At 46.8% G+C, this 14689-nt stretch overlaps 1 protein-coding gene across 3 annotated transcripts in view; it reads right to left on the reverse strand.

The window, feature by feature from the left end:
- The window catches only part of MYBPC2 (myosin binding protein C2), a 151832-nt gene that overhangs the window by 57955 nt on the left and 79188 nt on the right, over positions 1-14689 (reverse strand). For all 3 annotated transcript variants that reach the window (XM_069200807.1, XM_069200806.1, XM_069200805.1), the window contains 2 exons: positions 3923-4028; positions 2240-2406 (listed from right to left, as the gene is read on the reverse strand). In XM_069200807.1, the coding sequence (XP_069056908.1) occupies positions 2240-2406; positions 3923-4028 (273 nt within the window). The remainder of the gene's footprint in view (positions 1-2239; positions 2407-3922; positions 4029-14689) is intronic.

Consider the following 14689-nt stretch of genomic DNA (forward strand, 5'->3'; position numbering starts at 1 on the left):
ATTGCTGCCGCGACCCGGGTGCCACATCTGTGACTAGCGCGAGGACCACGCTGTTCGTTGTGCCCCCTGGGCACTTCCCGAGGCTAAGAAAGGAGCTGGGCCGCTCCTATTGTGCCCCCGGGTGACACGCGCTTTACGGAGCGCCCCCCGGGGCACATGATGGCACCAACTCTCTGAGCTGCCTCCCTCGTGGACGAGGGACGGCAGCAGAGCGGCTCGCGCACCAGACCAGGTGTGGCCGCTGCAGGAAGCAGACGAGGACCCTCAACAGAGGCCCCTGCTTCCTTTACCTCCTTTGGGCAGCCGTACCGCGGACATGGGCGACTGCCCCCTTGCACGCAGGACACGGGGAGAAATGGGAGTTCCCTTCTCCCTGGTCACTGCCCTAGGTGTGCGATCGACCCCCCTTTAATCTTTGTGGTGCTTTGGGCCCCCCACTTCGGAGAGGGCCATTAGAACCAGGGGGGCCCCACAAGGATCACGGGCCCCCGGAGGGGCCATTCTTTCTTTTGTTACGGTAGGGAGGGCGCAGATCACCCCTCTCTCCCAGGAGACCGGCGAGGCCCCCGTTTTCCACGCATAAGAGCACCGGGGGCCCCCATACTCCTCCTTCTAGGCACTGGAAGTGCCGCTCCTACCAGAAAACAGGTACTTTTAAGGGAATTTAGGCTCTAGAAGCCTAACACAGACTTACAGATGTTTGCTATTTCCTACCTGTTTACTGGTTATACATATATGTGCTAATGTTCCTTTTCTAGGCATGTCTAGCTGATATGTATTTATATGACTTGTGGTATATTCTCTAATGTTCCTTTTATGGGTATTTAGGAATTGTTCCTAACAAGTGCATATATCTTTTACTCTAATTCCTGACTACTGCTTATGTTGCAGAATCCTGAGTACTTACATGTTCTAATGTGACAACTGCAGTATTCTTGCAGAGTATTAGTAACTTGTGTAACCTTCTGACAACTGCTAAGGTAGCAGCGTATTACTTACGTGTAATGTTGGTCTAATTATGTTTTGTGCATTACAGATTATTTTTACATAGCTCAGTGTTGTGTTTACTTTGTGGTGTACATTTTGCGTCACGTGTGTTGTGTGTTGTGTAGACGCTTTACACATTGCCTCCAGGTTAAGCCTGACTGCTCGTGCCAAGCTACCAAGGGGGTGAGCAGGGGTTATCTTGGATGGGTAACTCCCTAGCCCTGTCTAGAGTGGGTAGGTTCTGCCTGGCTGAGGTGCATACCCTAGCCAACCAGAAACCCCATTTCTAACAACAAGAGTAATGTAAATCCATGTATACACGAGGGACAGGAAGAGTCATTGGCTAGGTGTATGTTGATTGAGAGTACTTTTAGTCATTTAAACCAACGTGTTATGTCAGATTTCGTTTTTTTTTATTAATCAATTACTTCTAAATTACTGCACACGGAAATTAGTTGTCAGCTATGTTTCCCTTCTTCTTGCCAAAGATAAGTGCAGTGTTGATGAACCAACTGTACTGCTTGAGCCTTTCTTCTTCTCTTGTCTAATCACATTGATGTTTGGTCCCTGGTTTGTGCAACAGAATTGTGCATCTTGCCACCAAGAACTGGGCGAAGATGCCCAAAGGGCATTTTTCGACAAAGGGGCTTTTACCTATATGTATGTATTGATCCAAAACTGCACCGTTATGAGGAGCCACCTGGTCAGATGCTGGAGCTTTTCTAGTTATACACTCAATGCCTCAGTGAAATGAATAATACTGAGGTCAGCGTTCTCTGGAGTATGGAAAATCTGAGCAAGTGCAAAGAGCTACATAGTTGACCAAGGCACGTACTGTAAGTGATGCCATGGTAGGCAGAAAAAATTGTGTGAGTATCTGTGTGTATGTCCATCTATACCGTGTAAAAATAAGAGACCCCAGGATTTTTGTCTCAGGAAATGGATTGCTCACCACAGGATGCCAAGAAAATGAAATACAGCTGAGTGACGGAGAGTAGCAAAAAACTGAAAACAAAGTGAACATGAGGCGAGGATGAAAGGACAAAAAGAGATAGGCAAATGATGGGGCTTATATTATGACAGAGAAGCCAAGAAAGTTAGATGGATCAAAATTATTGGAGCTGCTTGTAGAGGAACACCTCACAAAACTACACATGGGTTGACATTATTGATATAAAAGTGGAAATGACACCAGTAACATATAAAACTCAAGCCTCACTACACTCTGCATGAGTTGACATTGATGCTATACCTTCCACAATCAGCTCCCCCTCACACTGGCCACCGTTGGTCATGACCTTGTACCGACCACTGTCTTCCTTTGTGGCCTCGTTGATGATCAGGATGTGTTTCTTCCCATCTTTCTTGAAGCGGTACTTGAAGGTCTCCTCGCGGGTCAGCTCCACCCCGTCTTTCATCCTGCGGGAGCGCAGCATGTAGCAGAGCGGGAAAAGGACAACAAGGGCAGAAAGTACAAGACATCATGAGGGAGTGATCCCACAAGTCCACTCTGAACATATTGGATACATGGTTTGTAATTCCCATGCGCCAGATACATAGGGCACTGGAGAAGGATTACTATAGTAAACTGCGCTCATTCACACATTTATCGTAATACCAAATATCCAGAGTTTTACTCTAGGAATACCACAGCATGCTTTACTAAACTACCCAACACAACACTAATGTAAAAATTGACTTTGTTTTGGAGGGTAACCACTATGAAAATCCTTACCCAACACATGCTGCTTCATAATACACCGTCATGGGTTGTGATGCATATATAAAAAAGCACTATCCTGGTAGAGCAACAGATAATTGATTCTCCCTCCCGAGTCAAGAATAAAATGCAAATTTCTTTGGCACACACCTATACGCATGAACACTAACAACATCTTCTGAGATCGTACTGTTTACTTTCAGTAAGTGCCACAAACCTTTTCAAAGCTTAACAAACTCTCCACTGGTGCACAAAACCAAACAATAGTCCCTCCACTTCCACTGATGCGTTCCTACAGTTGCATGACAGGGAGTCCATGGTGAGAAAGCGCTACAAGGTTGTGACAATGGGGGTTACTGCGATACAGATGTTAATAGTAGCAGAAATCTAGGATTACTACATAAACACTGCATTCTGTGGTGTCAACTCTACAGCATTATCATAAATATACTTTGCCAAGCCTAGAGCGTTGCAATAAAACTATTGCAACGCATTGCATCAAGTTCAAATCCACATCACTACCACATGAATGATGCAATGTATACTGCCTTCTGCAGCTTTACAGTGGAAAGGCTGCACTAACCTATGTTGAATCCAGGGTTGCTACTGCAGTATGCAATATCAACCCTACAGAGGAATACTGCTCTACTGCATCAAATCTACAAGGATGCTGTACTACGTAGTACACCATACCTGCATTAATAGGTGAATGCTGTAAGATGCTATGCAGTGCAACGTACTACTGGTTATGCCAAGCACGATGGCAAAAAGGACTAGAGCGGCACAACTAACCACATGACCTGTGTCCCTTCTTAAAGGTGTAGAGCGGCACAACTTACCACATGACCTGTACCCCCTCGTAAAGGCGTAGAGTGACACAACTTACCACATGACCTGTGCCTCCTCCCAAAGGCCTACAGTGGCACAACTTACCCCTTGACCGGTGCCCCCTCCTAGAGGTCTAGAGCGGCACAATTAACTGCATGACCTGTGCCCCCTCCTAAAGGCATAGAGTGACACAATTTCCCACATGACCTGTGCCCCCTCCTAAAAGTGTAGAGCAGCACACATTACCACATGACCTGTGCCCCCTACTAATGGTCTACAGTGGCACAACTTACCACATAACCTGTGCCCTCTCCTAAAGGTTTAGAGCGGTACAATTTATCCCATAACCTATGCCCCCTTCTAAAGGACTAGAGCTGCACAACTTACCACATGACCTGTGCTCCTTCCTCCGACACTACCACCTCCAACTCCACTTTGTCTCCTACAAACATCTGCTGGTCATCCAGGGGCCGTACAATTGTGACCGGGGGTTCTGTGCAGGAGAAATGAAAAGGGCAAGGTTAGAATGTGTATGCAAGCTCAACTTCCCATACAGCATGGATGACGTCATGACGTGGGACTCATGGTGTGAGAGTCATGAACTCTGCGTGGTTGTGTTTTCCTGTACGCGTATGAGCCCTGGTGTGACTAGGAGGGAATTATGGTATGAGAATATGAAAAAATTATGGTGTGAGAAACTTGTGAAAGAACTTGTGTGTGTTTGATAAGCTAAAATGTTATTATGAGGAAACCATGTTGTGTGTATCTGTGTGTGGTGGAGGAAGCAGTGTATGAATGTGATGCAGTTTTGATGTGGGAATGAGGAACTCAGAATATGAGTATGTGGGAGCCATGATGTGAGTATGATACATTCACAATTAATGACTGAGTAAGTCATGGTGTGAGTATGAGGAGGTCATGATAAGAGCATAAGCAAGTCATGCTGTAAGTATGAGGAGTATCATGGTATTTAATGACGTTACTGTGAGAATAAGGAGCTGAGGATGTGTGTATGTGGCAGCCACAATGCAAGTACGATACATTCATTATTACAGTATGAGTAAATCATGGTGTGAGTATAGGGATGCCAAGGTGGGATGAGGAAGTGAAGCTACGATTCAGGAGATCAGAATATGAGAGCGAGCTGGTCATGTTTTGAGTAAGAGGAAGTCTCCTTTGCCTTTGAGGAGGTCACACTGTGAATATGAGGTTGTGAGTATAAGGCAGTCACAATTTGAGCATAAGTAGGCATTGTGTGAAGGTTGAGGAAAATATAACGTGGGTGGAGGAGTGAAGAAGTCAGTCACGTTGGAATCTGATAAAATCACACTGAGAGTATGAGAACATTAGGATGCAAGTATCATGAAGTCACAGTGTCTGTAAGAGGAAGTAGCAAAGCAAGTACGTAGCAGTGATACTGTGTGGCTGAGGAAGCCGGTATGTATATGACGCTTCTGCCCGTCAGTAGAGCTGGAGTAAAATCAATCGTATATAGGGTGTGACTCTAAAAGGCTAGTGGGACTGGAGCAGAGGCAAACACACGTCAAAAGTGTGCCATGCAAGTAGGATGGGGGTAAGAATCAGTCATACGAAAGGCTGGTGCTTCCAAATGGGGGGTGGGTCCAGGGAAGAACTATTTGCAAGGCTTTTGAATTTCCCAGGTGTCAGCCTGGATACAGAAAAAATTTAATGAGCAGCACCCCTGCGCACCAGCAGGTGGCGTCAATTGGCTCTGCATGGCAGGTGCGGTGTCCATGCCAGAAGTGATATCATGGTTACCTATATAGGCGCCATCTCGGCGTGCTGATGTCAGTTCTTTTCCTTCTGCCCCAGTGAGTGCTGATCAGGAGAAGAGCTACCCCTTTGTTGTTTTTTTACATGCTTTTTTGACATTTTGTCGACTTCGTTTTTGAGGAAATTTTCCTTGTGGTATGTTGAGGATGTCTTCAATGAAGACAGGGTTTAAACCGTGTGGTGCCTGTCATTGTGCCATATCAGTTTCAGACCCACACCTCGTGTGCCTGTGGTGTCTTGAGCGCAACCATGACTCCGAGTTGTGCTCGGACTGCCACGCCATGGCACTAAAGGCTTTGAGGGAGCAATCCCTAAAGCTGCTAGTGACCCAGCAGGCGATGCTGCATAGAACAACTTCTAAGATATTTTGGTCCCGATCAGAGGGAAGGTGGTGGGACCGCTCTAGGAGCCCCAGGTCCTCTTCTTGCCATTCCAAGTCATCAGATCATTCGTGAAAGAGGCATAAGAAGCACAAGAAGTCTACATCAACTTGCTGGAGCTCCCAGCGATCTGACTGGCATTGAAAGTCTTCCTACCCTTCATCAAGGAAAGGTTAGTGCAGGGTGTCACATTTAACACCACTGCCATGTGGTACTGCAACAAACAGGGTGGGGTGGGTTCATGGAACCTTTGTCAAGAGGCCCTGTGTCTCTGGACATGGCTGGATCAGCAGGGCATATCCCGGGTGTTTTAACACCTGGCAGGTTCTCTGAACGCCAGGGCAGAAAAACTCAGCCACTGATGCCTAGCGGATCACGAATGGTGTCTCCAACCGGAGGTGGCAAAAGGTCTCTTTCAGCAGTGGGGAGACACTTGGTTAAATCTGTTCGCCTCTGAAGAGGACGCGCAATATCAGCAGTTTTGCACGCTGGAGTTTCCAAGGTGGCTATGGCTCGGAGGCACTTTCAACTCTGGTGGAGCTCAGGTCTCCTGTACGCCTTTCCACCCATACCACTCATGATTAGAGTACTCAAAATGATCAGGAACGACTGGGCCCAAGTCATCCTTGTGGCTCCAGAGTGGGCACAGTGTCTGGTATCCCAAGCTTAAGCACTTGAGCATCAATCCTCTGATCAGGCTGCCACTTCGGGCTGATATTCTGTCGCTGCAGCAGGGGAGGGTCCCCCACCTGAGCCTGTCAACCCTCTGGCTTCTAGTGTGGGGATTCAGTGGCGACCGTTGACAGCTTTCGACCTTCTGCCTGAAGTCTGTAATGTCATTCTGACAGCCAGATGTCCCTCTACCAAGACAGTATATACCTGCCAATGGAAGACATGTGTATTGTATTGTACAGCTAAATCTACTGACCTGCTTACTACTTCTCTATCTGATTTCCTTTGTTTTATTGCTATCCTTGCCCAGAAGGGCTCTGCTTTGGTTACTTTGAATGGTTACCTTTAGGCTTGGTCTGCCCTTTTGTGTCTGCCTGACCAACCCTTCTTATTTAAGTCTCCTATTGTAAATATATTCTTCAGAGGTCTTGTACATATGTCCCCCCCTTTGTCCTTCTTTATGCCTCAGTTTGACCTTAATTTGGTTCTTACATTTTTAGTGTGTGCTCCTTTTGAGCCTGTATACAATTGTTCCCTCTGTCTGCTCACGCTCAAAACAGCACTTCTTGTGTGAGCGAGCTGCAGGCTTTGTCATCCATGCCTCCCTACTTGACTGTTTTTCCATACAAACTTTGCACCAGAGCGTCTTTCCTCCAGAAAGTGGTGACCCCATTTCATGTGGGACAATCTGTCACTTTGCCCACTTTGAATTCTCCTCCACATCCCTCCAAAAAAGAGGAGCAACTCTAATGTCTTGAACCAAAAAGAGCGTTGTCATTCTACCTTGACCACACAAAAGAGTTCCGGGTGGATGGCCAACTCTTCGTGGGGTATGTTGGTGCTAAGAAAGGTTGGGCAGTGCAGAAATTAACTATCTCCTGATTGGTCGTTCTCTGCATCAAAATCTACTATGCATTGGCCAAGAAGCAACCCCCTGAGAGCTTGTAGGCTAATTCCACCAGAGCCAAGGCTGCCACTACTGTGCTAGCTCCTGAAGTCCCAGTCCTGGACATCTGCCAGGCAGCAATGTAGACATCACTGCACAGGTTTACCAAACACTACTGCCTGGATAGTCAGGTCCTCGGGAACAGCATTTCTCCCATTCGGTCCTGTAGTACTTCCTAGTTTAGCTAATTTGTCTGTAGCCCACCACTGGGGACGGTCTTGCTTGTGTATCTATTCAAAGATAAGGAATCTGCAGTTAGACATCTCTATCAGATGAACAAGTTACTTACCTTTCGTAACGCCTTATCTGGTAGAGACAGTATTTAGCAGCAGATTCTTTACTGACCCACCCATCCTCCCCGCTCTGCGGATAGATTTCTAGGGTTTAAGTATACTCCCTTTCAGTGCCCTTGTTTGGACACACCAGTGTCAGTGCACTTCATGGCTCCATGCTCCTCGTGTGGAAAGTCGTGAAAAAGTAACTGACATCAGCGCACTAAGGTGACACTTATATAGGTGACCACAATGCCAGCACAGATGCCGTGGCGATGCTACGCAGAGCCTATCGATGCCACCTACTGGCACGCAGGGGTACTGCTCATGAAAAATCATCTGGATCCAGTATGGCGCCTGGGAAATTCAAAGGTAAGATATTGCCAAAACCACATAAGGCGTTACCAAAGGTAATGAGCTTGTTCATCAGTACTATTACGGAGTGACTCCTTTATACTGCAGATGAGGACCTGTGGATAACGTTCTCACCATGTTGCAGTGACTACAGCTGGAGGATTTGGTAGCCCGATTAACAAAGGAGTGTTGAAGTGGGAGGAGCTCAAACTGTTAATGATGTGGAAGAAGTGGCAAGGGATAATAAAGGATGCCATTGTGACCATGGGGGTGAAAATGAAGAGTGAAGGGTGGTCCACTAATACTCACTAGGGTTGGTAGAGAGGAGGGATGCAACAACAGAAGTTCAAAGATTTCATTGTAGGTTAGAGTGTTTAAAGTGCAATGTGTAACGCTCGTATGTTAATTTTGTTACAATGCTTATGTATAATGTGAAGCACATTACACTTAGTATTTCATTTTTCTTTATTTTTTTCTTAGGAGTTCTTGTTTTGAATTTAGACATTCTAAGTTGTTTTAAGAGGGTAGAAGTGTGGTATATCTCAATGGCTCCTGCAGCTTCTTCAACAAGACAGTAAGTTTGGAGCATACGAGGTTTGAATCGGCAATGCAATTGGCATTCGAAGGAGCAACCTAACTAGATGGATGTGTTTCTCACTGTAGCTGTACAATAAGGATAACATCAATACTAATACGAAGTGATTCCTTTATACAAGTGTCTCACTGAATACCTGTAACTAGAGACCAATCTATGTGAAAGGTCCCCTTATTTGCTACTGGCAGGGGCATAATAAAGGCCCCCCCCAGCCCCTGGAGTGCTGGGGGCGGGCTTTAGCTCCAGGGGCCCCCCCTCAACACAGTAAATTGAGCACGGGCGACAGGCCCCTGTCTGGGGCCAGGGAGAGAGGGCCCCCTCCAGGTACTTTGCCAGAAGTCCCCCTCAAGTTTAGTTACGCCACCGCTTACTGGATGTAATTGCTGGCATTGAGCAGCCGACCCGCTCCCTGTTTAGGTCGAGCATAGGCGTACTACTTCTTGTATACTTCTAAGTATTCTTCTTCTGTGGGCTTCCAGCTATTTCATTTGTTGGTGTCAGTGTCATTTAAAAATCCTTTCATGCTAGTGGTCAGTCATGCCTCTGTACCTCCTTGTTCTGAGTGGAAGCAAGGACCAACTGCTGTATAGTTACGGTTTGTTTGTTTTTCTGGTCTGTAGGGGACTTTGTTTTTACTTTGTTTCCTACTCCTGTCCGGGGAAGCTTCCCTTTTAGTTTTCAGAGCATTCTTCCTCTGAGTGTAGCTGTAAAGAAGGTTATAAATAAGGCTGTTTATCTTGGTCACATTTGGTCTTTGTGGGCTCTCTCCACCCTCTCTCAGCTGCCTAGCTCCCGCCCTTCCTTGGCTTGGATTTTCTTTACCAAGTATGCCTGACCATGTGCTGAGAGTAAGGGCGGAGGATCGCTTGTAATTACTTATAAACTGGGGACCCAACTCTACCAGGGCTCCGCAATCCTTGGAGACAGTGTCCACTTCTGATCTATACTAGGATCCAACTCGCAGCTCCATCAGTGCACCTCAGTTCACACACTCCAAGCCCTCAGCTGTGCCAGGAACCCCACGCATGCTGTCTACCGGAGCACCTCAGTTCTTGCAGTCAGTAGCAGAGTGTACTGACTGCAAGAACTGAGGTGCTCCAGTACTGAGACTTTGGGCGCAGCTCCATCAGTGCCCCTCAGTTCACACACTCCAAGCCCTCAGCCGTGCCAGTGCCAGGAACCCCATGCACACTGTCTTTCGGATCACCTCTGTTCTAGCAGTCAGTACACTCTGCCGCTCCAGTACTGGGACCTAGGGCACAGCTCCATCGGTGCACCTTAGTTCACACACTCTAAGCCCTCAGCAAGCCAGTTTCAGGAACCCCACACACACTGTCTACCACAGCACCTCAGTTCTTTCAGACAGAACACTCTGCTACTCCAGTACTGGGACCATCAGGCGCAGCTCCATCAGTGCACCTCAGTTCACACACTCACCCATGCCAGTGCCAGGAACCCCACACACACTGTCTGCCAGAGCACCTCAGTTCTTGCAGTCCGTACACTCTGTTGCTCCAGTACTGGGACCTCGGGTGCAGCTCCATCAGTGCACTGCAGTTCACACACTCCAAGCCCTCAGCCGTGCCATTGCCAGGAACCTCACACACGGTGACTGCCAGAGCACCTCAGTTCTTGCAGTCAGTACACTCTGCTGCTCCACTAGTGGGACCTCGGGCGCAGCTCCATCAGTGCACTTCTGTTCACCTTCCAGCCCTCAGCCGTGCCAGGAACCCCACACCCCGACTGCCAGAGCACCTCAGTTCTTGCAGCTAGTACACTCTGCTCCTCTAGTTCTGGAACCTCGGGCACAGCTCCATCGGTGCACCACATTTCACATAATCCAAGCCCTCAATGAGCCAGTTCCTGGAACCCCATACACGCTGTCTACCAGAGCACATTAGTTCTTGCAGTCAGTACACACTGCTGCTCCACTACTGGGACCTCGGGCACAGCTCACTCACTCCAAGCCCTCAGCCATGCCACTGCCAGGGACCCGCACACACTGTCTGCAAGAGCACCTCAGCTCTTGGAGTCTGTACACTCTGCTGCTTCAGTACTGGGACCTCAGGCGCAGCTTCGTCAGTGCACCGCAGTTCACACACTCCAAGCCCTCGGCCATGCCAGTGCCAGGAGCCCCATACACGCTGCCTGCCAGAGCACCTTTGTGCTTGCAGTAAGTACATTCTGCTGTTCCAGAACTGAGACCTTAGGTGCAGCTCCAACAGTGCATCTCAGTTCACACACTACAAACCCTCAGCCCTGCCAGTGCCAGGAACCCCACATGCTGTCTGCCAGAGCACCTCAGTTCTTGCAGTTAGTACACTATACTGCTCCAGTACTGGGACCTCGGGCACAGCAGCATCAGTGCACCACAGTTCACACACTCCAAGCCCTCAGCCGTGTCAGTCACAGGAACCCCTCACACGCTGTCTGCCAGAGCACCTCTGTTCTTGCATTCAGTACACTCTGCTGCTCTAGAACTGGGACCTCGAGCGCAGCTCCATCAGTGCAACTCAGTTCACAAACTCGAAGCCCTCTGCTGTGCCAGTGCCTGGAACCCCACACGCTGTCTGCCAGAGCACCTCAGTTCTGGCAGTCTGTACACTCTGCTCTCTATTACTGGGACCTTGGGTGCGGCTCCATCAGTGCACTTCAATTCACACACTCCAAGCCCCTCAGCCATGCTAAAACCCCACACATGCTGTCTGTCACAGCACCTCAGTTCTTGGAGTCAGTACACACTGCTGTTCTAGCACTGGGACCTCTGGCACAGCTCCATCAGTGCACCTCAGTTCACACACTCCAAGCCCCTCAGCGATTCAAGTGCCAGAACCCCACACAGGCTGTCTGCCAGAGCACCTCAGTTCTTACAGTGAGTACACTCTGCTCTCTAGTACTGGGACCTTGGGCGCAGCCCCATCAGTGCACTTCAATTCACACACTCCAAGCCCCTCAGACGTGCTAAAACCCCACACATGCTGTCTGTCACAGCACCTAAGTTTTTGCAGTCAGTACACATTGCTGTTCCATTACTGGAACCTTGGGCACAGCTCCATCAGTGCACCTCAGTTCACACACTCTAAGCCCCTCAGCTGTTCAAGTGCCAGAATCCCACACAGGCTGTCTGCCAGATCACCTCAGTTCTTACAGTCAGTACACTCTGATGTTCCATTATTGGGACCTCAGGTGCAGCTCCATCAGTGCACCTCAGTTCTACCCCAGCCAGGTCACTTCCTTTCCTATACTGGGACCCCGCTCACATACAGTTTCACTACAGCAGCTCAATTCTAATATTCAGTCCCACTGCCAAGCCAATACTGGACCCAAAAGAGCAAAACACAGCTTAGCCAGTGCACCTCAAGTCTAACATCCAACACCACTGTTGATGGGAACCACTACAGCTCCACCAGGATCCATCAGTTCTAACATTTAGTGTACATTTCTTCTCAGTACCGAGGCTCACACACACGCCCTTCAGGACTCCTCGCTCTGTGGTTCAGAGACAATGCCACTCACATACTGGGCCCCACTCGCAGCTTCTCCAGGGCACCTCCATGCTAACACTCGGCAACACTGGCACACAAATACTAGGTTCCACACATAGCTCCATTAACATACCTCACTTCTGACCTTGTGTGCCCGTTACTATTCCAGTTCTGCAGCCCACATACAACTCTGTCAGTGCACCCCCAACCCCAGCCTGCAGCACCCCATTATACCAATAGCAGGAATTACACAGCGATCCATTTCTCATTCCTCACTTGCTGTTTTTCTGTTATTCTAGCACTGGGCCAGGAAACAGCTCTGTTCATACCCCCAGTCCTGATCTGAAGTGCCCCAATATTGCTGTATTGGGGTTCACATACAACTCTGCTGATGCACTCCCTGCTGTTCTGCAGTGCCCCCTGTTGTTCCACACTCTGACTTCTGCTTGCGGACGTGGGGGAGACAATTACATCTATTCTTAGCTGCCATCTTCATTTGGGAGGGTCTGTTTCACCTATCTCACTCCGTTCTTTCCTTTACTCTATTTACTCTCAGTGTTTTCTTTCTCCCCCACTTTTCTCTTTCCAGGTCTCAAAATCCACACATTAACAGTTTCGCTCTTTCTTTCAAATGTTTATTTCTACTCTCTCCCTTTTTTTATTTCACTCTTCCTCTTGCTACCTCCTCCTTCAAACTCGCAAATACTTGGTTATTTCTTTCCTTGTTTCTTTCCTCTCTTTTTTCTTCATCAGGCGTTCATTCTTTCACTATTTTTTCTCTTTCCTTCATTCTTTCTTTGTCTTTTATTTGCTCTTTCCTTTGACTCAGTAAGCGTCCTTTCATTTATGTTTTTTTAGATCTTTCTTCCTTCATTTCTCTGATGTTTTTCTTATCTTTATCTGTCAAGTCACGTTTTACTTTAAATCCCTCTTTTTCTTGTCTGTATGTGGAAGCCACAAGTTACTTGTCGGGGCCCGAAGTGTCAAAGTGGTTTTCACATTCTGTGTCAGTACATACAAGCCCTGGTTCTTTTACTGCTTGTTTCTCTAACGCTCTCTCTTTTTTCTCTAATGTTAATTTTTCTCTTTCTTTTCACACTTATTTTATTATTTTTTCCTTTTCATTTTTTTTGCGACCCCTTCTCATTCTTCCTTTTGTCTTTGTATTCCTTTCGCTTCTTTTTTCTCTGTCCCATCTGCTTTCTCTCCTGAGGCCTAGTTATCAATGGAGTAACAGGTGCACCGGCACTGGGGCCCAGAGACCTATGGACCTCACTCACCTCTAATTACTGTTGTATTTTCCTACCTAAATTGAGGTCAACCATTTTCATTTCTTACTTCAGGGCCTATGACACCGTTACTACATCACTTGTCCTCTCCATCTTTACTCAAGATTCCCTCTTTCCTTTCACCCTCCAATCCATCCCAAATGATATTTTTGTCATGTTGTTTTGAGCATTACACTATAACGCCGAAAGTTTATTTCTGATATAGGTTTATATGATAATTGCATACTTTTTAAGATAGTGAAAGAAGGTAAATGAAAGTGCTTTAGTTAAATTCTGGGCCACTGGAATTATATGGCAGGAAAAGATGAAATTATGAGACAGGGTTGACCAATTTATGTGGCAAGAAAAGTCCAGTTATGAATTTACAATGCCAATAGCTCCAACTTAAGAAAATGCGAGATCTATTGCATTGCAAATGCTTGTTTACTGTTTTTTAAGTCAGGGGAATGGAGTGGTAGTCCCCTTCTTTTTCTTACACCTAACTTTATACTTTTTTCAAGGAAGGCTTTTTGCTATTTCATTTTGAGATATTGTTTCAGATTGAATTAACCTGTGATACCTTAATTTATTGAACAGGGTTTAGTCTTTAGGTCATTTCATTTCATTTGCAGGTAAAATGAAAAAATAAGGAGTCATTCAGTGGGTAAATTGCACAATGTGTAACTAGGAAACTTGGTTACAAATTCCAACTTCTCTAATTGTCAAATTTGTGTGATTCTATGCAAATCACTTTATTTCACTGTGTCTCAATGTGGTTGTCCAATCTGAGACTACCTTCAAGGAATTCACGTGAGCATGTGCGCTGTAAAATACTCACTTCACTCATGTTTGGTGGAATAGACAATAATGTTGCTCTATATACAACATCATTGACTATATGTACCGGGTACATGATGTGTTCACGTGGGAGTCTTGTCAGGGCTTTGAGTGTGGGGGAATGGTTATGTAAAACTATTAAGTTTAACAGATAAAATGCAGTAATGTAATCTAATTTACTAGTGAAACAAGTGTTTAAGAAATAACCTATTTCAAATCTGAAAGAGTCATAATGGTATATTTACATGATGTTTGCTTTATCAGTTACATGGAGAATGTTGTCATGGTGTGGCTAGTGCTTTAGTTCATAGGAACAAACCATACCCCTGGTTTGGCTATGGCTCCGCTCTCCCTACAAGTTGGCACGCCCATCTCTAGTTATGTCACATTGTCAGAGCTTATCACATATTAGAATGCCACCAGGCCAGTAAGGCCGGGGCAAAGTCAAGCATGTATCTGAATAGTATCTCAGCAAGTGTTTGTAGGGCCGAGGCAGTCAGTTAGTAAAGCAGTAAATGCAGTAAAGCTTAGGGAGAGTCGTATGTCAGACC

The sequence above is a fragment of the Pleurodeles waltl genome, chromosome 7 (genome assembly GCF_031143425.1).
Source record: "Pleurodeles waltl isolate 20211129_DDA chromosome 7, aPleWal1.hap1.20221129, whole genome shotgun sequence".
Lineage (NCBI taxonomy): Eukaryota > Metazoa > Chordata > Amphibia > Caudata > Salamandridae > Pleurodeles > Pleurodeles waltl.